Source organism: Geotrypetes seraphini, chromosome 8 (assembly GCF_902459505.1).
Source record: "Geotrypetes seraphini chromosome 8, aGeoSer1.1, whole genome shotgun sequence".
NCBI classification, from domain to species: Eukaryota; Metazoa; Chordata; class Amphibia; order Gymnophiona; family Dermophiidae; genus Geotrypetes; species Geotrypetes seraphini.
The window spans coordinates 8,874,400-8,898,830 of record NC_047091.1 but is presented as its reverse complement, the minus strand read 5'-3'; the positions used below and the strand labels follow the sequence as shown (position 1 = coordinate 8,898,830).

Here is a 24,431-nt window from a genome sequence, read left to right as displayed (position 1 = left end):
TGACCGGCGTCGATCTGGGGCCTGGGTCGGGTCCTCTGCCGAGTAAGTCTGAAGTACAGGCTGAGCAGATAAGACCGGCATGGATGTGTTCAGCGGTACCGAAGGGGTGGATACCGGTGGGGCGGTACCAGGCTCGGTCTGGACTGGTACCGGAAGGAGCGGTGCCAATATGGTTGGAAGGAGCTGTTGGAGTTGCTTCTGTAGCTGCTCCTGAAGTTTGTCCTGGAGGATGGCCGAGATCCGGTCCTCCAATGGGGGCACCGGTACCGCTTTAGATTTCTTCGGTACCATAGGTGCTGCTCGACGCTCCGGCGATGAGGAGGCCGATGACGAGGCACTCACCGTGATCGGAGCAGAGCGTTTACGGGATCGGCGGGACGTCGGAAGAACCGGTGTCACCGCTGTAACAGGAGGTCGCTCAAGGGAAGTGGAAGGCTTCTTAGCCGGCTTACCTGGCGCTATCGACCCCGAAGAAGGATCAGGCGGTGTCGATGTGGCCGGTGCCGATTTAGGCGGTGCCGTCGACGTCGGGGCCTGCTCCATGGTAGAACCGGTACCGAAAAGAATATTTTGCTGTATTTGCCGGTTCTTAAGTGTGCGTTTCTTGAGAGTTGCACAGCGGGTGCAGGAGTCAGCCCGATGCTCTGGACCCAAACACTGAAGGCACCAGTTGTGCGGGTCAGTCAGAGAGATCGGGCGTGCACACCGCTGGCACTTCTTGAAGCCCGGTTGCGGGGGCATGAAGGGAAACACGGCCTCCGCGAAATCAAACCCGGAGGCTTGTATGATTACAACAGGCCCCGCCGGGGCCGGCTGCAAAAAAGCAAAGAAAAAGACACGAGTTTTTTTTTTTTTTTTTTGAAACGGAAAGTAAAGTCAAAAGACAAAATATAGAACAAAAAGGATCAAAAAAAATCGCGAGCGGGAAGGCAAAATAGAGTTTTCAACGGCCGTTGAAAGCACATGCGTCTTCTTCGCTCCGCGGAAACGAAGAAACTGGAGACCACGCACTCCTCCGTCGGGCGGGAAGGCACCAGCGCATGCGCGGTGCGGCCAACTAGAACTTTCTAGTTAAAAAGGTCCGTACCGGGGCTCCGTCGGTGACGTCACCCATACGTGAAGAATATGCTGCCTGCTTGTCCTGGGATAATTGTATAAATGGTGCCTAACTGATGATTGATGATGGCGCTGAATGGCACCTAAGAGTTAGATGTGGTTTATAGAATCAGGGCCTGTATTTATAAAGCTAGAGATGTTTTTAATTTCACATCATCTGACGGTATGTTGAGATCATCCTGGACATCAAAACCAGTTTTGGTATATTGGAGCAGACATCAATTATCAGTCAAACGTATGAAGCGCATGTTTTAAGGCATTTGTACGTTCACATTTCCTTCTCCTTTTAGCTTTAATGCCATTCACTTTGTCTGCATTACTGAACAATCACTTGCAGAATAGCATCAACTACTATTGAAGAACAGGATAGTGCTACTTGGCCTTGAGTTTCTTCCTGCCTTTTTTTTTCTTTTCAATTTCCAGCTCAGTCAGGAACTGTCCATGGTAGCTACATTGCTGTGCAAGGGTTGGGCCTATCTTCTTTTGAGTGCTATTAAATGTTGCCCTCGCTGGCCCAACATATATATACATATATATACACACATATATATATACATATATATACACACACATATATATATATATATATATATATATATATATATACACACACACATATATATATATATACACACACACATATATATATATACACACATATATATATATATATATATGTATGTGTGTATATATATATATATATATATATATATATATGTGTGTGTGTATATATATGTATATATATGTTGGGCCAGCGAGGGCAACATTTAATAGCACTCAAAATAAGATAGGCCCAACCCTTGCACAGCAATGTATATATATATATATATATATATATATACACACACACATATATATATATATATATATGACAATGAGCACACCATGTCATGTCAGCCTCTTCAACGATGATCTCTAGGTCGGAGGTTTTTTTCTGTTACTGTAGGTGTGTATATATATATATATATACACACACACACAACACCTACAGCCAGGTAAGCCGGAGGATGAAATAGAATCCTATTGAACTATCTCATTAATAAACATAGATATAAAAATTCTAGATAAAATCTTGGCCAATCGACTTGAGGCCATTTTACCTCAGCTCATAGTACCTGAACAGGTGGGTTTTGTGCAGCAACGACATTCGGTGAGGAATGTACGTTGCTTACTGACAGCAATGCATAGAACCCATCTAACTCACCTTCCAGGCATCCTGGTGGGACTCAATGCAGCTAAGGCCTTTGATCAGGTTAATTGGGAGTACCTGTTTCGAGTACTCACATATATGGGTATTACGGGTTGGTTTCAGGAGGTAGTGCGCTTGTTATACACAAATCCTGTAGCTAGTATTTTGGTGAATGGTACGAAGACTGCCTATATTGATATTGCCAGGGGGACGCAGCAAGGTAGTCCCTTGTCGCCTTTATTTTTATTGTACCTTGACCCCTTTTTGCGCACTTTACTAAAGGATGATGAATTACGGTGACTGCATGAGGGTAATTCTCAACTACAGGTATTAGCCTATGCAGATGATATGTTGCTTACTCTTGCAGACCCACAAGTCTCCTTGCCCAGGGCTCTGGAACTATTAGATGAATTTAGTATGTACTCGGGCTTGGTTTTAAATTCACAAAAACCACTGGTGTTGCCTTTGTCCACAGACATACCTCGTAAATGGAGAAGAAACTTTCCATTGCGGTGGGCGTCTGATGATTTTTTGTTGTATTTAGAAATTAAGATTCCTGCAGATCTCACACATTTAGATCAGCTGAATGTCGGACCACTATTGCTAGCTACTAAACAGAAATTACAAATCTGGAGGGCTTTCCCTCTATCGTTGATGGGTAAGATTGCATTGTATAATATGGTGTTGGTGCCTCAATGGCTCTATGTATTTCAGATGATTCCAGTGTTGCTATCTGCTTGACATAAGGAGCTGGGGAGAAGCTTGGGCCTCTATTTATGAAATGGGAAGAGAGCCAGATTACCTCTGTCTGTCTTACAGAGACCAAAGGATCGGGGGGAGGGGAGGGGGGCGCTTGGGATTGTGGAATCTAAGGATGTTTTCTTAGGCTTGCCAAATGAGACATTTGAATGATTGGTTTAGAGGCACGTCCCACTTTTCCGCGACCCAGCCTGAACTCATGTTGTGTGCACCTTACCACTTTAGTTATCTCCTACATACAAGAAGGCTTCCGGTGCGACCGTCTCCGACAGGAGATATCTTGTTCAAACCACTGCGCCGGGTCTGGCGGACCCTTTGCAAGGCTATGGGTATTCCATCTGTCACCACGCCTTTTTTGCCATTCCTGGACAATAAGGATTTTCCTCCTGGAACTTCTCAATTCCCTCACTCGGTGTGGCGGACTACCAATACACAATACATATTCCAAGTGGTAACTTCCTCTGGCATTTTGGAACCGCTGGCTACTTTACAATCAGATCTCCACTGGAAGGCCAAGGATTGGTTTTCTTATTCCCAAATGTCCTCTTATGTGCGGTCTTTACCTCGAAACTGTATTACTAGCAGAAGACGGGAATCTATATCGGAAGCCCTGAGCTTGTCTGCACAGACTCAAATTCCATTACGGTTTCATCATAGATATTTACAGGAGAACATGGGGAACATCTCCTATGAACATTATGCAGCAAAATGGACTGGAGATTTACCAGATCTTAAGGCTTGTCTTCTTCGTACTTCCCGCATTACACCACAGGTTCTGGTGATTGAAACTAACTACAAATTTTTGTTGCACCTTTACAGATCACCGGCCTATATGTTTCGTGCCAAGATGTGTGCTACTGATAATTGCCTTAAATGTGGGCAATCACAGGCTACTCTGGGGCACCAATTTTGGTCATGTCCTTTGGTACAATTCTTCTGGACACAGGTTCATCAACATACAATTCAAATGTGGAACTATAGATACACTTTATGTCCTGCTATGTTATTCACACTGGGGTTTCTCCCACGCATAACTCCGAAGGGGTTTCAGGGCTTTTTGGAAAGAGAAATTTTGTTGGGGGAAGAAAACTATACTGCACTGTTGGATTACCTCAGATCCATCGACGTTCCTACACTGGCATACTCTTATGTTACAACAGGCGTCTATAGAACGCCTCTGCTGTGCCCCAAAGGAGTCTGATCTGGATTGTACGTTTTGTGCAATTTGAGAACCTTTTTGGCTTACTTTGACAACTAAAACACGAAGTCATCTGCTGAATCCCTGATTTGGTTATCCATCTGAACTCTGGACAGTTGAGTTGTTGATCTTGATAGGGGTGGAGTGGGAGGGGGGGAGGATGGGGTGGTGGTTGGGAGGGATGGGATGTATTTGTTCTTGTTCACTGCTTGTTTGTAAATGGTGTTCATGCCATCTCACTTCTGTTGTTATTGGCAAAACTAATAAAATATATTATAAAAAAAGAAGAAGATATTCATCAAATTGCTAAGAAAGGTGAGGTATCGTTATTAAGCGATTAAAAAATAAAAAATAAAAAAAAGTCAGCCAAACGTTGATTGCATTATCCCAAGTTGTGTGTTATCTAGAAGGGAGATTTTGGGGCAGAGAGTGGGTGCTTCTGTGCTAATTGTTAGCGCAGCTTCATTACCTTGCAGCTATTAGCATAGGATTAATGTGTGAGCCCCTACCACCAACAAAACATGTGTTGCTAAGGACTTACATGGCCGCACACAAATGGCAACATTAGCGCATAGACATTAATTGAAAAAAAAATAGAAAAATGTGTCCGTTTCACTGCTGCAGCAAATAGGGCCTTAGCACACGGGAAAGACCCGCGTAAGGGCATGCTAAAGCCACTTTTTACTGCAGCTTGGTAAAAAGGCCCTCAAAGTGAGGTAACTATAAGAGGGGGGACAATCTTAAGATCAAATGCTGACTGGATTCTCCAAAAAGGCATACCCTCCAAATTACCAGTACATTTTTGCAAAGATGTGTACATGTTAAGCCCCATCTTATCTAATTTAACAAACTCTCCAGAAACTGAGCATTGAGTTAAAAAAAACCCCAAAACTGTCACCAGCAGCTCTTCTACACATTAGCATGTGGCATTGTCTTGTTTCTTAGAATACTCATGAGCCATTTCATAGCTATCAAACTACAAATGGGGAATCTTAGCATGATGTACAGTGAAAGACATATTAATGGAATTAAATCCATTTGGTTAGTTTTCCTAACCACCTAATCTAATCTTTATAGTCAAAGCTTCCACTATTGACTATAAAGGAAAGATTTGCTGCCATGCAATTGAAAAGATGCAGTATTTCTCTCTCTACCTGAATAGCTGAACATACCATGCTAATAAATCTTAAGAGAAACTATAAAGCGGTTTCTACTGTTTCCATCTTATGTCTGAAAAGAGGAGTATCATGGCGAACTAACCACTGCTGAGATACCACATTGCAAACAAAAAGCATGAAAAGAGTTTGGCTCCAAGTCAGGAATTCTCAAATGTGTTGATTGCTCAAGTTCTCAGAAGTAGAAAGACTGGGCCTTCATAGCTTAAGATTTTTCCCATTTTTTTACAACCCTTGCTGTAGTTCAGTAACCAATTTTGCCCTCATAAACTCATCCAACAGTGGTTTGTTTCCTGGAGGACTTTTTATCTTTGTAAAATACTCACGTCTGTTTTATCATTCCCTCTGTGAGAAATTCCCTAACCCCTATTTGTCCTGTTTGTCCGTTTTAATTAGACTGTAAGCTCTATTGAGCAGGGATGGTATCTTACATATTTAATGTATAGCACTGTGTATGTCTAGCAGTGCTATAGAAATGATAAACAGTAGTAGTATCCTACTTGACAATGTATTGTTTATAGCAGGGCTGCCTAAGTCCGGTCCTCGAGATCTACTGGCAGGCCATGTTTTCAGGATATCCACAATAAATATGCATGACAGGGATTTGCATACCAAGAAGGCAGTGCAAGCAAATCTTTCTCATGCATATTCATTGTGGATATCCTGAAAACTTGGCCTGCCAGTAGATCTCGAGGACCGGACTTGGGCAGCCATGGTTTATAGCATTTCTCCATCAATCACTTCAATCTGCTGTCACATCTGCATCTACTCTAACGTGTAAATCTGTCTCTCATCATCTACCTGAAGGCAGTTATGTCCATTAAGTTCATTGCACACTAAGCTGTGCGAGTGAGTGGCTTGCACTTATATTTCTGCTAGCAGGGGCAGCGTCTCAAAAATCACATTTTCAAACTCTAAGAGGGTGGGCAGACCTACCTACTCTTCACAATTGAGAAAGCAATTTTTAGGCGCCACCGCCGTCAGCAAGAAGACAGCACAGCTTAAAGGGAATGCTGCACAGCAGTCAAAGCACATGTTAAATGAAATGCTGCTGCCATGTTCATTATTTTCTTTCAGTTTTTATCATTTAGTGTCTAGATTGCTTGAATGATTTTCTCTATATGCTTGGCAGAGCCATTTTACCCCAATCCCTATATATATATATACACACACACACACACAGGACCAGTAGAGTTACCAGATTTCTTCTCCACGAAAATAGAACGTGGCCGAACCCCATTCTGGCCCACGAAATAGGACGTGGCCTGGCCGAACCCCATTCTGGCCCACCCCCTCATCACCTTTTCCAAGCTCAGGGTTGCATCTGGAAGGCTTCCGAGCATGTGTGGATGTGATGCAATAATGTGACACATCATGTCACATCCATGCCTGTTCGAGACCCTCCAGACATGGCCCAGAGCTTGGGAAACCTGGACAAACCACCAGACTTTGAAAATCCATCTAGGCACCCGGACAGACCCCTAAAAAGAGGACATGTATGTGTTTTCCTAGATGTCTGGTAATCCTAGTTAAGCCACCTCTAAGCAGTACTCCTTGCTCGTATAATAATCTATGGATTTTGTCCCACATACATTACTGTATTTATTTCACTGCACAAGTTTTCCTTGTTTCCATGCATCCTACCTTTGTTGTAGAAGACTCCCAAAAGGCCAACCCAAAGTAGTCTTCTTCTAGAAGATTAAGATGACTACACACTTTATTAATCAGATCCTGCCCTTTTGCATGTTTCTGTAAACAAAAGACAGACCTCAAGTTATAATAAATATTGTTGATATTAATGCATTAGTAGCAGCAAAAAAACTTGTGTACGAACAAAGTGGGATGTTGTGCAAAGCTAAAAGCAAATTCCACTTCAGGAAGATAGTCCTTCATATGTATTACAAGACCCATTTTAGTTAATTTTATAGAAAAAAAAAGTGTGCCTTCAATGGTTCTCTTTCAATTGGAATTTAATTCCTATAGTACACTGGTACTTACTGATGGTCCAAAAGGGCCTCTTAACAAGTAAAGTTTTCAGCATATTTTTGATGGCTATGCATGAGAAATTTGCATTGATTCTGTCTCCTTTGTATGCAACTCTCTCTCTCTCATTCATATTAATTAGGGCTAGCTGGAAAACCCCAACTCACTTGTGGCACTTGAGGACTTGACCACTGTTATAGTAGATGGGTTGGAGGACAGCGATTGCAGATACAGTAGAGTGCCGATTATCCAGCCTTCTGTTATGCAATGCCAGTAATCCAGGCCATGTCCCCTTCCTCCCAAACAGAATTAAGATTTCCTCCCAAGGGCCTAGCCTATAGTGTTTAGTGGTGAAATTGGGGCAAAAGCGAACCCAGAGAGCTGCCAAATGTCTCAGCGGACATTTCAAAAGAGGAGCTAGCATAGACAGGAGCAACTGGGGATTGCTCCTGTCCCAGATTCGCCACTACATCACTAGGGGGCTGAAAGGAGGGGAGGAGGCATAAGAGAGGGAGGTCTGGGTGGTAGGCCTTTACTGTTAAGGGCAGGTGTGGGAGGGATGCGCCAAATGTGGGAGGGGTGCCCCACTGTCTGCTCCATGGTGGTAAACAAAGTACCTCATCCAACATGTCTAGACTATCCAACATTTTTGGTTAGCTGACAATCTGTCAGTCCTGTTTATGTTGGATAAGCAGGGCTCTTTCAGATGTTCAAGTTCCTGCATTAATATCCCTATCTGAGTGAATATTTATTTATTTATTTAAAACATTTATATCCCACAAATCTAAAAATCTATATGGGTTACAAAATTGGCATTCATAAAACAAATATACAAACTTTAGCTTTTCAGATTTTATTAAACGATAGTATAAGCAATTATTACTCCTCCTTCTATCAATTTCAGACATTACAACATAGAAATCAAGGATTAAAAACAACTATTGTGATGTAGAGAATGACACGGGAACAGAATTTGTCCCCGTGGTTTACTCTGGGAAACCATCTCCAAGTCATTCTTTAAGGAGAGCAGGAAGAATCAGAGTCTGAATGGGCCTAGCCACTGACCCTCAAGCGTTGCATTGAACAATGCTGGTGTAGAAGGACTGAGGTTGAGATAGTTACTAAAGAATGATACGGGATGGTTTCCAACATGGATGGGGACAAATTCTGTCCTCATGTCATTCTCTAGACCAGTGTTCTTCAACCACCGGTCCATGGACCAGTGCCGGTCCACAGAAATTTCCTGCCGGTCCACAGGGCCAGCATGTGCATCAGGACCAAAACAGTGTTCTTCAACCGCCGGTTCATGATGCGATCGATGCGGCGTTATCTTCGAGCCAGCTTCCTCTTCCTAACTGATTCAGTGCACAAAGTGGCATTCAGTGGCTCCTACAGGCATCCTGCGCCTGAAACAGAAACCTTCTCTCTGACATTGCAACGTCAGAGGGAAGGCTTCCAGATGAGGCACGGGACGTGCAAGGTGCAATTAGTACTATTATGGAGGTGGGGTCTGGGGTGGAGATTGGGTAGAGATGGGCGGGGTCTGGCCCATGACTTAGCCCAGTGTTCTTCAACCGCCAATCCACGGAATAATTATTTTATTTCTGCCGGTCCATAGGTGTAAAAAGGTTGAAAAACACTGCTCTAGACTACCTTCACTGCATTTTCCAATCTGGATTAGACTATTGCCATATTGTAATTAGTTCATATTAATTAAAAAAAATTAAGAACATAAGCATCGCCTCTGCCGAGTCAGACCACAGGTCCATCATGCCCAGCAGTCCGCTCCCGTTCCCCTTAACTGTATCCATGACATCCTGTTTGTCTGTCTTGCCTGTTTAGATTGTAAGCTCTTTCGAGCAGGGACTGTTTTCTTATTCTTTGTGATTGTGTGCGTCTGGTAGTGCTACAAAAATAATTAACAGTAGTAGTAGTAAGTCGATCATAGTCACAGCTTGTAAGCTTTTTGAGATATCTTTTGCAAACGAGGACAATTTAAACAATACAGGTCTTCCTCCATAGTCACGGGCTTGGCAATTGAGACTTTGGTTTGGTTATTCACAAGTGTTCCATCAATTACAGTAAATGTGAATACCTGTATAAGGAGTCTTGACATAAAAGTAGATCCAGAACATGTCCTGTGCTTCCTTCTCTCTTTACGTCTGTAGCTCTACCACCATGTTCATTACTTCACCATAGTAATCTGCCCATACTGGAAGCGGTGCGCACACTTCCATTTCCGGCCAGTCCCTGCCATAGTTGAGGGCTGTGGTAGCTCTGAGGGCTGTGTGCACATGCTGGAGCAGAGACCTTTTTGCTTTCAGTAATTGAGGTGCTTCTTAGCAGTTTATGGGCTTCAGAAAGTTTTGTGTGTAAAGGTAGTAGGCACCCCGTGTGAACTTTCAGCCTTATATCCCTCCCCATATGACTTTAAAATTACCTGGATGGTGAATTACTGGAGCTTCCCACCTTCAGCCCCAAACCCCCATGAATATGTAGGGAGAAAGTTATTCACAAATTTATGGTATTTGCAAGGAGGCTGTGCCCCTAACCCCCGCAAATACGGAAGGAGAACTGTACAATTCTTTGCCTTACCTCTACTTCACACTCATAGACCGTGTCATCTAGTAGGCTGATCTTGCAGTGCATGATTCTGGATTTCTTGACAGGCTTTTGAGATGTCTTGAGTTCTTTATTAACCTTTGTCCCTTCTATTTTTGCATTTGCATTTGTCTTTGAATTTTCTTTTTGCACCTCTCCTTCTGCTTCCCCCTCTGCCTCCTTACACTCAAGATCAAAGTCTTGGTCGTCTCTTCTGTCCTCTTGAGCAGGCTATAAAACAGAATTCATTAATTTTATGCTTGTGTAGATCCTAATTCAAAAGCTAAAATATACATTTTGAAGGCTGATTGGCAATTTAGCACATCAAAAATACTTGCCTTTAGAAAACTCATATATAAGGATGTATCCAGTAGGTATATTATTTTTCAGTGCCAGGCTCTATCCAGGCACCAGTATCAAATACTTGGGCTTTGGTGGTGTCCGAAAATTATTCAGCTATAGCCAATATTCAGCATTGAACCCACATAGCTAACCAGGCAGAGATAGGACTGCATACATGCCCCAATTATGTATGCATCAGCACCGAATGCTGCTTCTGTCCCTTTAAATCCCAGATCTACCCCCTTAGCATCCAGCACTGATTGGAGAGTACTGTGGCAATCAGAGCAAATATTAACCAGACTGTGCCACTGAATATTAGCTCTTGGGCCAGCTAGGACAATTCAACTGGGCATGAGCCTCTCCTACATGATTAACCCCCCCTCCATTTTTACTAAGCTGTTATAGAGGTTTCAACTGCGGCCTGGAGCGCTAAATGCTACGACGCTCATAGGAATTTTATGATGGAGGAGTGTCAGAGCATTTAGTGCTCCGGCCCACGGTAGAAACTTCTACCTTGGCTTAGTAAAAGAGGGCCTACATCAGTGTATCGCAAACTGTATGCCACGGCACACTAGTGTGCCGCAGCAAGGCACATCCTGTAGGCAGTCAGCCAGTGCCTCTCCCCCTCCAGCAACCCCTTGACTGGTGTAGTAATAGCAGACTTTGTACATTCATGGACATTGATGTGATGATGTCACACATGGGCGTAACATCATCACCTCGACATTCGCGCATTTCTGGATGCCCTCCAGCTGTGGCACCAAGTTTAGTGTGCCATGGCTTCAGAAAGTTTGTGGGACATTGGCCTAAATCATTATGATTAATTATTAACTGACCCCTTTGTACTTATTACAGCAAATGAGCGTCTGGCCCTGGAACCAATCAATAATAGTTTCCACCTGAAAGTCATGCTGTAAATAGTAAGCCTGGGTGAGACACACTGAATCAGTGAAGGAGTAAGAGACTAAGATAAGTTGTACTCAAAGTCCTTCAAGTACAATTTAATGTGTTTACAGCTTCATAGAGCTAGTATCTGAAGCCATAAAACAGCACACAACATTCTCTCCTAATCAACGAGCTATGATGTAAAAGCTTTGTTTACAGGGCAACAGCGATGCTCTCATTTTTAGTACATTATAGAAAACAATCAAAGCTTTTACATGAGATACTGAGGAGTCAAAAATATTTTTAGAACGTGCAATTGTGAAATGAACACAAAATTTAAGAACTTGAAATATTCATTTTGATTTAACAAGAGGAAATTTGATTTGCAACATTTATATCATCTATACGGTTGACACCAAATAAAATTAACACACACAGGAGGCAATTTTCAAAGAGATTTCCATAGGTCAATAATAGTCGTTTGCCTGTGGAGAAATATCCTTTGAAAATTGTGTGTTTGCTTGCCCCATGCAATATTCACTGGGTACCTATTTTTTTCACTCAAGAAGAAGTATACAAGTAGGTTTCAAATTTTCAGATTCCCATACCTTTTTACCCCCAAGACCAAAGAAGGCTGTAAGCTCTCTATAGCAGGGATAAATATTGAGCATCGAACAATGATCTTGACGTGTCAAAGAACAGAGGGAGAAGACTTACTATTGAATTTACAAATGGAAACTCTGAATAGTTTCCCTTTGAAAACTGTGGTAAATTTGAAAATTTGACCTCCCGCATAAAAATTTTTTTGCTAGTATGCCATCAATACTCAAAGTATTTGTATTTTGGCAATAGAAAAAAATTATTGTTCCAACAAAGAATGTTATAGTTATCAAACATTCTACCTAGTTTACCTAGATTTATCTTTTAGAATGAATTAGAAGCAAATCTAACATAGTGAATTGATGGTAAATGAAGACCAGTATCTAGTCTGCCCAGAAAAATGGCCATGCAACTCCAAGCCAGACAACTTCCCAAAAATAAAAATGTATACACTGCCAGAAAGCAGTAAGAGGCAGAATGAAATAAATCTGAGTGGACAGAGGCAAAAAAAGGGAAGAAAGCTGAACTGGGCTCTTTATTCATAAACATCTGGGAAGTTTTACCTTTATTTTAAATCCTCTCTGAACTCACCTAGGCCAGTTAGCATAGTGAGAGTCATTGGCTGTGGGCCATGTATCAGAGCTCCTTCCAAAACCCCGTAATCACTGGTCCTAAACCCATCCCCTAAGTGTCAGCACTGCTTAACATCTGAAACTCCCTTCCCTTGGGGCTGCAACATTGAATATGCAGATTTCTTAGCCCTAAACTGCCCAGGGAAAAGAAGACCTGATTCAGAAACTGAAGCTGGACCCTCCACACGGCTATAATATATCACCCTGCGCTCGAGCCAAGAATGCCTGTTGGAAATACCCTCCTTCAGAGACATCAAATACAAAAGTGTCAGGACAAGAATGTTCTCAATGATGGCTCCAAGATGGCAGAACTCCTTTCCGAAGGAATTAAAACTAGGAAAGGACACCAGAAAGTTCTAGAAAGGGATAAAAACCATCTTCTTCACAGACTGGGTGTAAACCAATTTAGTATTTCGTACCTGTGTTTCTGCACTGCTTAATGAATGAAGATCTAAAGATGGGTCAGTTCGGAGTTCAGGTTCAGGAGCTGCAATTGGAGCCTTCAGAAAAACCTCTTCCTCCTCAAAACTGCCCCCCAAATCTTTTTCTTCTTTGTTTTCCTGATCTGCCTCGTTTTTCCCCTGTGTTTCCCGAGTTTCTTTGCCCTCTTCCTCTGAAACTTGGGATTTGGGTCTCTTAAGAAAAGATGAAAAGAGACGGGATATGCCCCTGCTTTCTGAATTGCGATCTCTGCTCTTGTTCTGTTCACTGTGGGTGGGGGTGTCACCATTGGCTGAATTGCTCAAGGATTCCTTCTGTTTCTGGGTACACTGAGAATCACCCACTGGCACCTGCTCAGAGACCTCTTCACCATGACTTTTGTGCTTTGCTGCCTCGGCGACCACCTCTTCTTCCACCTCCTGTTTTTGCTGAGAATTATTGGCCTCAGCCACTAGGCTCTTCTCTGTTGTCATGATGTTTCTGTAATATAGATTTAGAACAAAAACAGAGAATGCTTTTATCCAAGAGCTACTCAGTCAATTAATACAAGTTCAAAAGGACTACTGCAATTATAATAGATTGTCAAGCACAACACAGTAGCTCTATTTTACAATAGTGAATATTTTGGCGATTGTTCAATATAATTTTCCATATATAAAGCTGTTTTTAATGCATGGAAAAGCCTTTTATAAAACTGCATGTCTTTTTATGTGTATATATGTATGAATGCCTTAAGACCACTCATGGACAGATAGGGAAAATACCTAAGAGTATCCGATTACAATACTGTTCAATGTATTGTAAACTGCTTCATGAAAAAGGTGTAAATAAAATCCAAATAAAAAAATACATTCATATGTATGTATGTGTGTGTGTGTGTGTATATATATATATATATATATATATACACATACACACATTGTGCACAATTGTTCCTAGGAGCATTGTTTGGTCACAGTAGAAGCAGAGTTGCAGGGTACCCATTCATTTAAGAAACCATATCTAAGAAATCTAAAATATTCCAAAAGACCAGTGTAATCTGCTGCCTAAAAAATATGTAACAACATAAGAACCTATGAAAACCCATACTGGGTCAGACCAATGGTCATCTAGCCCAGTATCCTATTTCCACAATGGCCAAGCCAGGTCACAAGTACCAGGTAGAAACCCAAATAGTAGCAACATTTCAGAGCTTAGATTGTGATGTCATAATGCCTCATTCCACCAATGCCTAAGAGCCAACTTCATCAGTGATGTCATAATGGCTTGACTGTCCTATACTTGGCTCACATATGTAAAAACATAAGAATAGCCATACTGGTCTCAATATCAATGAGGAGGTCATTCCGACAGAGGGAATAGGATCTCAGTAAATCCAACAGACAGACTTATTCAAAACTAGAAGTCTGTATCACATAGGGTTCCGTTGTCTTTCACTGATCCAAAAAACCTCTCTATTGTATGGTCTTTTGTGTTTCTTGTTAATTGTGTGCACTTCAATTGACATCATATAATTGATTTATTTTTTTGTGTAGAACCCTTGCATAAGACCCTTGAAGAAGCTATCATGAGTGGCGAAACGGGTCTCCTTAGAATTTTTGGCGGGGGAATCTCCTTAAACAAAAGCTAAGTGGCACACAATCACATTTATATTTTTGTATGAAGTAATGGCATTAAATAATAGGCCATTTATGTGTATTTAAAAATATTAAATAAAATTTTTTAAATAAGATATTAACATGATAGCCATACAATAGAGGTTTTTTTGGATCAATGAAAGACAACGGAACCCTATGTAATATAAATAAGACTTGTCTGTTGCGATTACCAATATCCTTTTCCCTCCCTGTCAGAATAACCTCTTATTGAAATTGAGACCATTGATTGAAAGGCAGACTAGTAGTCCATCTAGCCTAGTATCCTGTTTCCAACAGTGGCCATTTGCCAAGTACCTGGCAAAAAACCCAAATAGTAGCAACATTCAGTGCTACTGATCCCAAGGTGAGCAATGGCTTCCCCTATGTCTGTCTCAATAGCACACTATGGACTTTTCCTCCAGTAACTTTACAACTCACTCGGTGCTCACCGAATACTATAAACAGTGAAAAAAAACAATATTACTTTTATTAAAACCAGAATTAGGCTGTGCAGTGGGTAAATTACAATTCTGAAGGCATCCCTCATATGTATAATTTTCATTTCACTGTAATTATAGTTTTCAGAAAGTATTGAGTGCATTGCAAAATTTACTTTTTTTTTTAGGAAGCACATTACATTTAGTTCATAAAACACATTTATGCCAACTTTAGGGCAAAATATTAATGTGCCAGCATTTGCATACTCCTGAAAGCCTAGTTTATAAAGGCTTAAAATAAGCTTTTTTTTTCCTACTTGGACATAAACATTCTCTTATAAAATTACAGCCCTTGGAGGTAAAACTTTTTTGGTTCGTAAGAAAGTTTTGTGCAAGCCTAAAGGCTTTTATAGAATTACCTTGGTTGTTAAATGTCTAAAAGTATGTGCAATCATAAAAAGGTGTATTTGGGTGAATTTGTGACTCACATATCGCATTCTATAAAATTGAGCTAACATTTAAGCCTGTTCCCAAGCAGGTGTAAACATCTGCAGCTTCTGTGATGTCTGTCAATTTACCTCTAGTATTTTTTAAAGGCACAAATGCCTATTTATCTTGATAACAAGCTTATCCTATTGGACTGGGTATTAAAGACTCGTATCGTTTATGAGTGAGCCTCAGCCCCACCACTCCACCGCTGTCAGAATCCCAGGCGTTGGCTGATATAAGCTAAGTACATATATCATCTTTTTATATAAAGAAAGAAATTAAAAAATAGACAAAAGTTTAACGAATAGTAAAACGTACATGGGCAGCCAATGATGAAGTGCCACATAATTCTTCCTGCAGTTATGAGATAGTACAGCAGTGGAGTGGTTGGGCTGAGGCTCACTCATAAACGATTCGAGTCTTTAATACCCAGTCCAATAGGATAAGCTTGTTATATGAACATTTAGGACTGGAAGGAGATAGCTAGTAAGTAGATTGCCATATAATTTCGAGATATTTATCTTGATAAAGCAGGTGCTTTCTTGCATTCTCAACCTGGGCAACATGTTATAAGAGGATAACCAAGTAATGCCATAAGCACAGCCTAGAACAGATATTGCAACAGATATTTCAAACTTCTCTGTATGCAATGAGGCCCGGATTCTGTATGGGAAGCCCAGGACGGGCGATCTATACAGAATCGGGCATACACCTGGCCAAAATAAAACCTATTCTGTAACCGACGTTCATGTTACAGATGCCGGTTACAGAACTGGTTACTGTACATGCGGTCGCTACACTTCCAGTCCCCCCACGCCCCCAAACGATCATGGCAGAAGGGTTCCCAACCCCTCCTACCGACAGCCCCCCCCCCGACAATCACTGGCAAGAGGGTGCCCAACCCCTCCTGCCGGTAGGCCCCCCCAGCACCCACGATCGCTGGCAGGAGGGTGCTCAACTCCTCCTGCCAGAAGATGACCCCACCTGGACCCCCCCCTCCGCTAACACCCCCTTTCCAGATACCCCTCCACTAACCTTAAAATGTTGGCTGGCTGAGATGGCCCATGTACCTAAGGCTCCACCCATAGTAGGGGCCTTAGGAGCCTGGGCCAATCAGGCCTTAGGATTCTGTGGGATGGGCCAGAGAGGAACGGGCCCGCCTCATTTCAACAGAGGCGAGCCTGCCAGCTGGCCAACTTTTAAGGTTAGTGGGGGGGTACAGAGGGGGGCGGTCCGGAGAGGTTGAGCTCCCTCCTGCCGGCGATCGTGGGTGGGCCTACAGGCAGGAGGGGTTGGGCACCCTCCTGCTGGTGATCATCGGGGCGGGTGGGGGGGGGAGCCTTCCGGCAGGAGGAAGAGGCATCCCTCCTGCCTCGTTCATTCAGGGGAGGGGGAGACTGGTAGCCGCAGCTGTGGTCACTATACTAATTGCGGCAGGGAGATCCTTTGTCGCGATAAGTATAGCGGCCGCGTCTACTTACAAAGCGTCTCCCGCTCTAGTAGGAAAATGTGTTGGGCTACCTAGGTTCACCTAAAGCTACTGCCTAGCCTTAGGGGAACTTAGGCGGGCTTTCGGGCCTCCCTAGGCTCCCAGAGGCGCCTTCAATATAGGCGGCCTGCCTGGGGAGAATATTTTTTTTTTTAGAACATGCATTCCGATTGGCTTAGACAGCTATAGGATGCCTACAGCTGCCTAAAATCGGGACACTGTTTACAGAATCTGGTCCTGAATGTTTTTGGACTCCTGAGGTACGTTTAATTTAACTTCAGTTTTAACATATAATATGAAACCCCCAAGCAGTTCAAATACCACTACTTTCTGTGGGTACATTGAAGTCTGATAATAATAATTAAAAAAAAAAAAAAGAAAAGCATGCACAAAGGTTGTATTCAGAAGCATAATCTCCAATTTTATTTTGAACTGGAAAAAGATAAATCGATAAAGAGTCATATATTCTGTATACCTCACAGCGTAAGTCCTAAAACGATGGGGTGAAAAAAGAAAACACTGCAGGTTTATTTTAAATTTGTTATTTATGGTTATGTAATTAGAAATTTAGAGTTTTCTGGGTCTATGATTACTATCAAATAAGTAGCACAAATTTGCTGAGTTTTTATGCTATGTTATAACTTCAGCAGGGACTAGATTACTAAGAGTCAGAAAAAGCACTGAACTATAAGAAAAAACAGACTGACTCAATAATATACACAGCCTAAGAGGAGGGCTCGCTATACAAAAAAACTTAGCTCAGAGAAATAAAACTCTGAAGAGGGAGAGGTTACCCCCTCTTGGGAAAAGAGTTTGTCTTCCAATCATTGCTTAATCAATGTTAAAAGCGAGACCAGCTCAAAGGTGTAAAAGTGTATCAACTAAGTTTGTAACACTTGATTACTTAATTGAAACTACTGTATGCAAATAGGTCAAAAGAAACTTTCTTGCAATTCAGGTTGCCACTAATACTTTCAACTTAGCTTAAGAGCTTGACTTGATTCAAATAGCAAAAGCTATGTGGGGTCCCGACTTCACTCCCGACGCGGCCCCGTTTCGGTGTCTGCTTCAGGAGACCCCGCCAGAAAAAGGAACTTGATTTTGAAGACAGGTAATAACCATAGCACTGCTCAAAAAATCGTGCAAAATGTAGAAAAGTATTTCATGCTAGTCTTAGTACAACCCTAGAAACATTCCTTTATTTTCTCCTCCCGATTTGCAAGTCCTAATATGTGTTTGCAAAATGGTTGACAGAAATAAAACAAACATTTATCAGGAATTGACTGCAATGAAATGTTTTGATGTTGCTCACTTCACATTTGAAAAAAATCTAGGTCAAAACTGCATCATATTTGACAAAGGGCTCCTTTTACTAAGCAGCATATTAGCGCGTGCTAAACCAGCGCTATGCGGCTAGAACTAACACCAGTTCAATGCTGGCGTTAAGGTCTAGCGTGCACTATTCCGCGCATTAAAGCCCTAATGCGGCTTAGTCAAAGGAGCCCAAAATACTTAATAACCTTACAAATAAGTGAGTGAATAAGATATTATAGTGCCATTTCTAAACACTTGCCTACATTTTTCACCTGTCTATACATTTACATAGAATGAGCATAACCCAAAAGATAAGATTAAGATCATTTAGCCTTTTATTTTGTATATTTCATCTTTAAATTCATTTTGAAATTCACACCTTTTCAGTAGTAACTCAAGATAACTTACATTTACCAGGTATTTCTGTGTCTCTGAAGGGCTCCTTTAATCAAGCAGCGATTTTACTGCGAGTTAGTGAGGTAAATGCGTCAACGTTCATTCAATTCCTCTGAGCGTCTGAGCATTTACCTCGTCGGCAGACAGTAAAAGGCTCTATTGCTGCTTGATAAAAAGGTGTCCTAATTTTTTACCCGAGGCAATGTATGGTTAAAAAACAGATGTGGCTCAAGATTTTTTTAAAAAAAGCAGCAGGCCTGTGCTGTATAAAATGAAAATGTCTAATCTTGAAAAATCATGTATCCATCTCAGAACTGGACTGGATATTAGTAAAAATTGAGATAACTAATTGAAACTAAGAATTTGTGCGTGAAGACATGTTAATGGGGGGGAGGGGGGGAATTGGAACTTGTATACCACTTTTTCTGTGTGGTTTATTCAAAGTGGTTTACATATTTTAACCAGGTACTTAGTTGATACCTTGGGCAATTAAGTATTGACTTGGCCAGAGTCACAAGGAGCTGAGCAGAAATTGAACTCACAACCTCAGGGGGCCGAGGCAGCTGCTCTAGCCACTAGGCCACGCCTCCAGAACACCACTACTATTTATCATTTCTATACACTACCAAAAGGGGAAATTAAAGAACAAATGTTCAAAGTTGCAAGAATAAATTTTGCAACTTTATATGGACTAGCTCATTAGATTCAACAAGACATGCTGGCTGCTTCAAAATAGGACATCTAAGCAGTTAGCAAACGAGGGTTTTCCAAGTCACTGCTATCTACTGTGCAAGCTTGTGTCTGCTAGATCAGTGTTTTTCAACCGCTGTTCCACGGCACACTAATGTGCCGCGAGATGTTGCCTGGTGTGCCGCAGGGCCGCCATCAGGGCAGTACTACCAGTCCTGCATTCAGGGGCCCGGAGCTGACAGGGGGCCCGAGGCAGGGGCGCCTGTACCTCGCCAAGGCAAAGTGAGTCGATCACCCAGGACTCACTTTGTCTTGGCGATCTAATCTATCGAGCCGATAAGTCTTCTTCTCCCCGACGTCAATTCTGCAGTCGGAGAGGAAGTTCGGGCCAGCCAATCGCTGCCTGGCTGGGCGGAACATCCTCTCCGATTGCAGAATTGACGTCAGGGAGAGCATGCGTTGGCGTCGGCTTTGGGGCCTGTTATCCATTGGTGGGTCCTGTTCCCCGATGGCAGCGGCAGTGGCTTGGGGAACAGCAGGGAGAAAGAAAGAAAGGGGGCAGGCAGGGAAACAGAAGGAAAGAAGAGAAACAGAAAAAAAGAAAGAAAGGTCAGGGAGAGAGGAAGAAAAAGTTGGGGGAGGGAATGAGGTGTGGAGGAGAGAAAGCATACAGGCTGATAGAAGGGAAGAAAGATTGGATGCACAGTCAGAAGAAGAAAGTGCAACCAGAAATCACCAGACAAGGTAGGAAAAATGATTTTATTTTAAATTTAGCAAAGTGGAGGCAGTATTACCACAGTTTTCAAAGGAATTTGCCCAAATAACTTAATAGTTAACTGGGTAAATTCCCAAAGATGAAAACTTCCCTTCACTTACTATGCACAGTTCTGAATTTATATCTGCTGTCTATATTTTACAATATGGTCCCCTTTTACTAAACCGCAATAGTGGTTTTTAGCGCAGGGAGCCTATGAGCGTCAAGAGCAGCGCTGGGCATTCAGCGCAGCTCCCTGCGCTAAAAACTGCTATTGTGGTTTAATAAAAAGGATGGAGGGTATATTTATCTATTTTTGTATGCTATAAAAACCAAATACAGAGAGAGACTGAGAGCTGTTGACGAAGAGCTACGTGTGTGTCTTTCTTCGATTCCAGCCAGAATATCAGCTTTGTGTTCAGCCAAACAGGCCCAGGTTTCGCACTGAATAAAGTATTTTATAATTTTTCACTATTCTGTTTACTTAATATTTCATAATAAAGTAATTATAAAATACTTTCTTTGTGTTTATTTGATTCCTATTCAAGAGAATTACTTTATATATAGTCAATATAGGCACAGAGTTAAATTTTTTAACATTTTCTAATGGTGGTGTGCCTCGTGATTTTTTTCATGAAACAAGTGTGCCTTTGCCCAAAAAAGGTTGAAAAACACTGTGCTAGATGGTGCCAGAGGTCAAGAAATTCTGAGATTATACCATTTACCAGTCAATACGCAACTAATATTGTGATATTGTAGAATCTGAGAATGGTAACAAGTAATTGTGTAGCTGTCCACTTATTCTTTAGGCTATAGAAAGAACTTAAAACTTTTTCCTATTAATTACAACAAAACTACTGGGGGAAAAAAAAAAGACCACAATAAAGATAAACAATATTTTTTTAACTAAAGGGTTCTACAACATATTTCACCTCCATAATGCATATACCGTTCAAAAAAAAAAGAGAGCCTGTATTTCACATTTAATATACATTAGAAACATAGAATTTATTCAAGTTTTTGAATAGCGTATCTTTAATACATAGGATAATTCTCATATCTTAATTCATATTTGTTCCATGTCACATCTTTAAATTCTGGAGAGAGAAGACAAGTTTCCTAGCATTACTGCTCTACCAAAGGTCGCATCATCCCTGGCTAGAACATCAGTCTTGCAATGCTTCATAAAGGAATGTAATGCCAACCAAGTTGCCTCCTTTCAAATGCCCTCCATCCAAGAGGTTGCCTGTGCTTGTGTGGAATGCATACAGAGTTCAAAAGGAACAGCTTTTTAACAAATGATGTACAATGTCTTGATCACTGAAACTCAATACGGCACTGAAACTCAAACTTTTCTTGGCTAGTTCCAACGACAAAATAACAAATTCATTGCTTCATCTTAATGGTCATGACTACCCGATTATTAAATCTATCAAAATTCTGGAAGTCACACTAGACCGACATTTAACACTAGCAGAACACACGAACTTAGTGGTACAAAAATTCCTTTTTAAGAACCATAAAAAGTATTTTGATCCTTTATCGTTCAATCTATTGGTGCAGGCATTAGTTTTATCTATTTTAGACTACTGTAACATCATCTATTTAGAAGCACCCAAAAAAATTCTAAGGAAATTAAGGATAATTCAGAATACAGCCGTTTGATTGATTTTTGGTTTAAAAAAGAACGACCATATTAGTCCATATTATCATTTACTTCATTGGCTGTCTTTGGAGGCAAGAGTATTATTCAAATTTTCCTGTATCTGCTTTAAGCTGATATCGGGATTGTCTCCAGCTTACCTTTTTCCTCATTGTGTTGCATAGACCATCAAGAGAAACTAGAAACTTCTACTTATTTGCTTATCCAAAAATTAATGGGTATACATATAAGACCTTCTTAGATAGGACCCTAGCATTTCAAGCTGGTAGGCAACAATCTAGGTTAGGTAAATGTATTCAGCAAGCTATGTTATCCTATTGCAGTTTTCAGAAATTAATTAAGACCACTTTGTTCAATAAGTTTATTACTTAGTGAGTTTTATTATTGAAATTCTATTTAACAAATATTTTCATTTTTTACTGTATTATTGTATTTTGCTGATTGTCCAGCTCTTTTTAGTGTAAACCGCCTAGAACTTTTGGTTATGGTGGTATAAAAGAATAAAGTTATTATTATTATTATTATTATTAATCCAATGCACTATGGAAGACTTAGAAGCAGCTTCTCCTTTATGCGGACCTTGAAATAAGATGAAGTCTATTGGACTTCCAGAAGGAATTTGTAACTTCCAGATACTGCTTCTTCGCTGAATCCAAGTTTCCCTTTTCCTGAAAAAGGCAAGAGTAGCATCACTTGATTTACATGAAAGGGAGAAACCATTTTTGCAAGTATGATGGACATATGAAGTGTGATACCCTCATCTGTAAAGGACAAGTAAAGATCCCTACAGTATATGGCCTGAAACTCAGACTTTCCTAGACAAACAAATGACAAACAGAAAAACCACATTTAAAAGGTGAGGTCCTTCAAAGAGGACTGTTTGAAAGGCTCAAATAGCAGCCCTACTAATTCATTGAGGACCAGGTTAAGGACCAGGACCAATTAACAGCCCTGAAACAAATGTGCTTCACTCTGTGAAAAAGTTCACATCTGCCTATGTTTTGGACTGAAACAAGAAATGAGTCACCAGCTAGAGCTTCAGGGAATTTATTAGAGCAAGTTGAACTTACACTATCTGCTAGAGGTAGAGAAATACTGAAAGCTGAGTAGTCTGTAACCTCTTATACTAGTGATATCACTGGAAAAGTTCAGTTCCTCTACCTCAATCTTGGGTAGGGGGACACAATCCATTAGTCTGGACTGGTCTAGTGGGTTGAAAAGGAATATTTAGCCACAAGAGAGGGGAAGCTGCCTAAGGCACTGGCACTTTTTCTCCTTCTGCTCATCTTACTCAACAACAATAAGCAGTGGTTATCAACAGAATGGGACAGGCTGGTTGCTCCACTCAGGCTCCTCTATGGGCCAAATAAGAATTTGTATTGGGGAGGGGGGTCACAGCAGCAGTAGGGCTGTGAACTGAGTGCCAGTGCTGTGGGGGATATGAATACTGCAACTAAGAATGGGTGCAAGAAAATTGTGAGGGTAGGCATAGGAGCCAGCAGGAGCAGAGCACCTCTAATATGAAACAACTTCCCAGTGAGAAGCAATTTGTATTCGGTTTGGAACACCCAATAATTTTGAAATGTTGGCACCTGAGTATGGGAGATTTCAGGGAGGCTGAGACGATAAGTCAGTGTTTTTAATCTGAGGCGGCCTCCATTGTCTTTGTGTTTTCTGCCTCTCTACTCAGGCTCAGAATAGAAAAGGAAAGAGGATGGGGGAGGGGAAGAGCTGTGTGCTTGAAAGACAAGAGAGAATGCATTTAGAAATGCTCATAATCTTGAGAATACTCCCCAATGAAGTTTGAAGGTAGGCTGATGGGGATGGATGTCATTGACACACACTCTTGTGGTTCCGCATGGGAAGATATTTGGCAGCTTTCCTTCAGCTCATTAGAATCCAAAGTGGACCTACGTTAAAAATTAATGAGGACTATTGTCGTAAGTCAAAGATGTGCAGCATTAATGCTTTGACAATGAACTCTTAAAATTTGATGCCTTTAATATATTTGCATGGAGTTCAAATAAGGCTCAGCAGATCCAATTTGCTTTAACCTCATAGTACAGCAAATGATTAAAGTTAAGATAAATTTCCTCAAATATCATTACTTAGGTTTTCTCAAACCAGAAGAAAAATTAACATGAAAAATTAAGTTCACGATGATTCTGTTTATCTGCCACTCAATGATCAGTTTTATTGCAACACTGCTCCTAGTATCTTAGAACGTGAACATGAAGTGAGCTCTCTAAACAAGCAAGCAAAAACAAGTCAAGATGACTAGAAAACTAAACAGATCGAGAAATACACAAATTATAAATGCCCGATAAGAATTTTAGATGCTGTTATCTGAGCAAGTAACATTAACATTTAGATCTGGGAATCCAGATCAAAGTATACCTGTTTACTTATTGGTCCTTCATATAAATGTCCCCTATGTTTTCTTACAATAATATACTCTTCCATTTCCCCACACATCAACAAAACCAAGATGTTTTAATTTTCTTTGCATGCTCTATCTGCTGTGGTATCTACATGCCTTCTCCACGGAATTGCATCATTATCAGTTTGCAAAGCAACACTTTCTCACAGCTCAGAGTCCGGAAACCTCAAGAAAAAACTGCTTTACAGAAGTTAAGACATG

The 24,431-nt window shown here is 41.2% G+C and overlaps 1 protein-coding gene across 38 annotated transcripts in view; it reads right to left on the bottom strand.

The window, feature by feature from the left end:
- The window catches only part of EPB41 (erythrocyte membrane protein band 4.1), a 225,540-nt gene that overhangs the window by 107,608 nt on the left and 93,501 nt on the right, over positions 1-24,431 (bottom strand). For 37 of the 38 annotated variants that reach the window (XR_004540385.1, XR_004540384.1, XM_033955353.1 and 34 more), the window contains exons 2-4: positions 12,900-13,401; positions 10,016-10,252; positions 7,082-7,186 (exon numbers count right to left, since the gene is read on the bottom strand). Coding sequence is in view for 36 of the 38 variants with exons in the window: in XM_033955345.1 (XP_033811236.1) it covers positions 7,082-7,186; positions 10,016-10,252; positions 12,900-13,401 (844 nt within the window). In the remaining 2 variants the exon portion in view is untranslated. The remainder of the gene's footprint in view (positions 1-7,081; positions 7,187-10,015; positions 10,253-12,899; positions 13,402-24,431) is intronic. The other variant, XM_033955372.1, reaches the window with a different exon arrangement.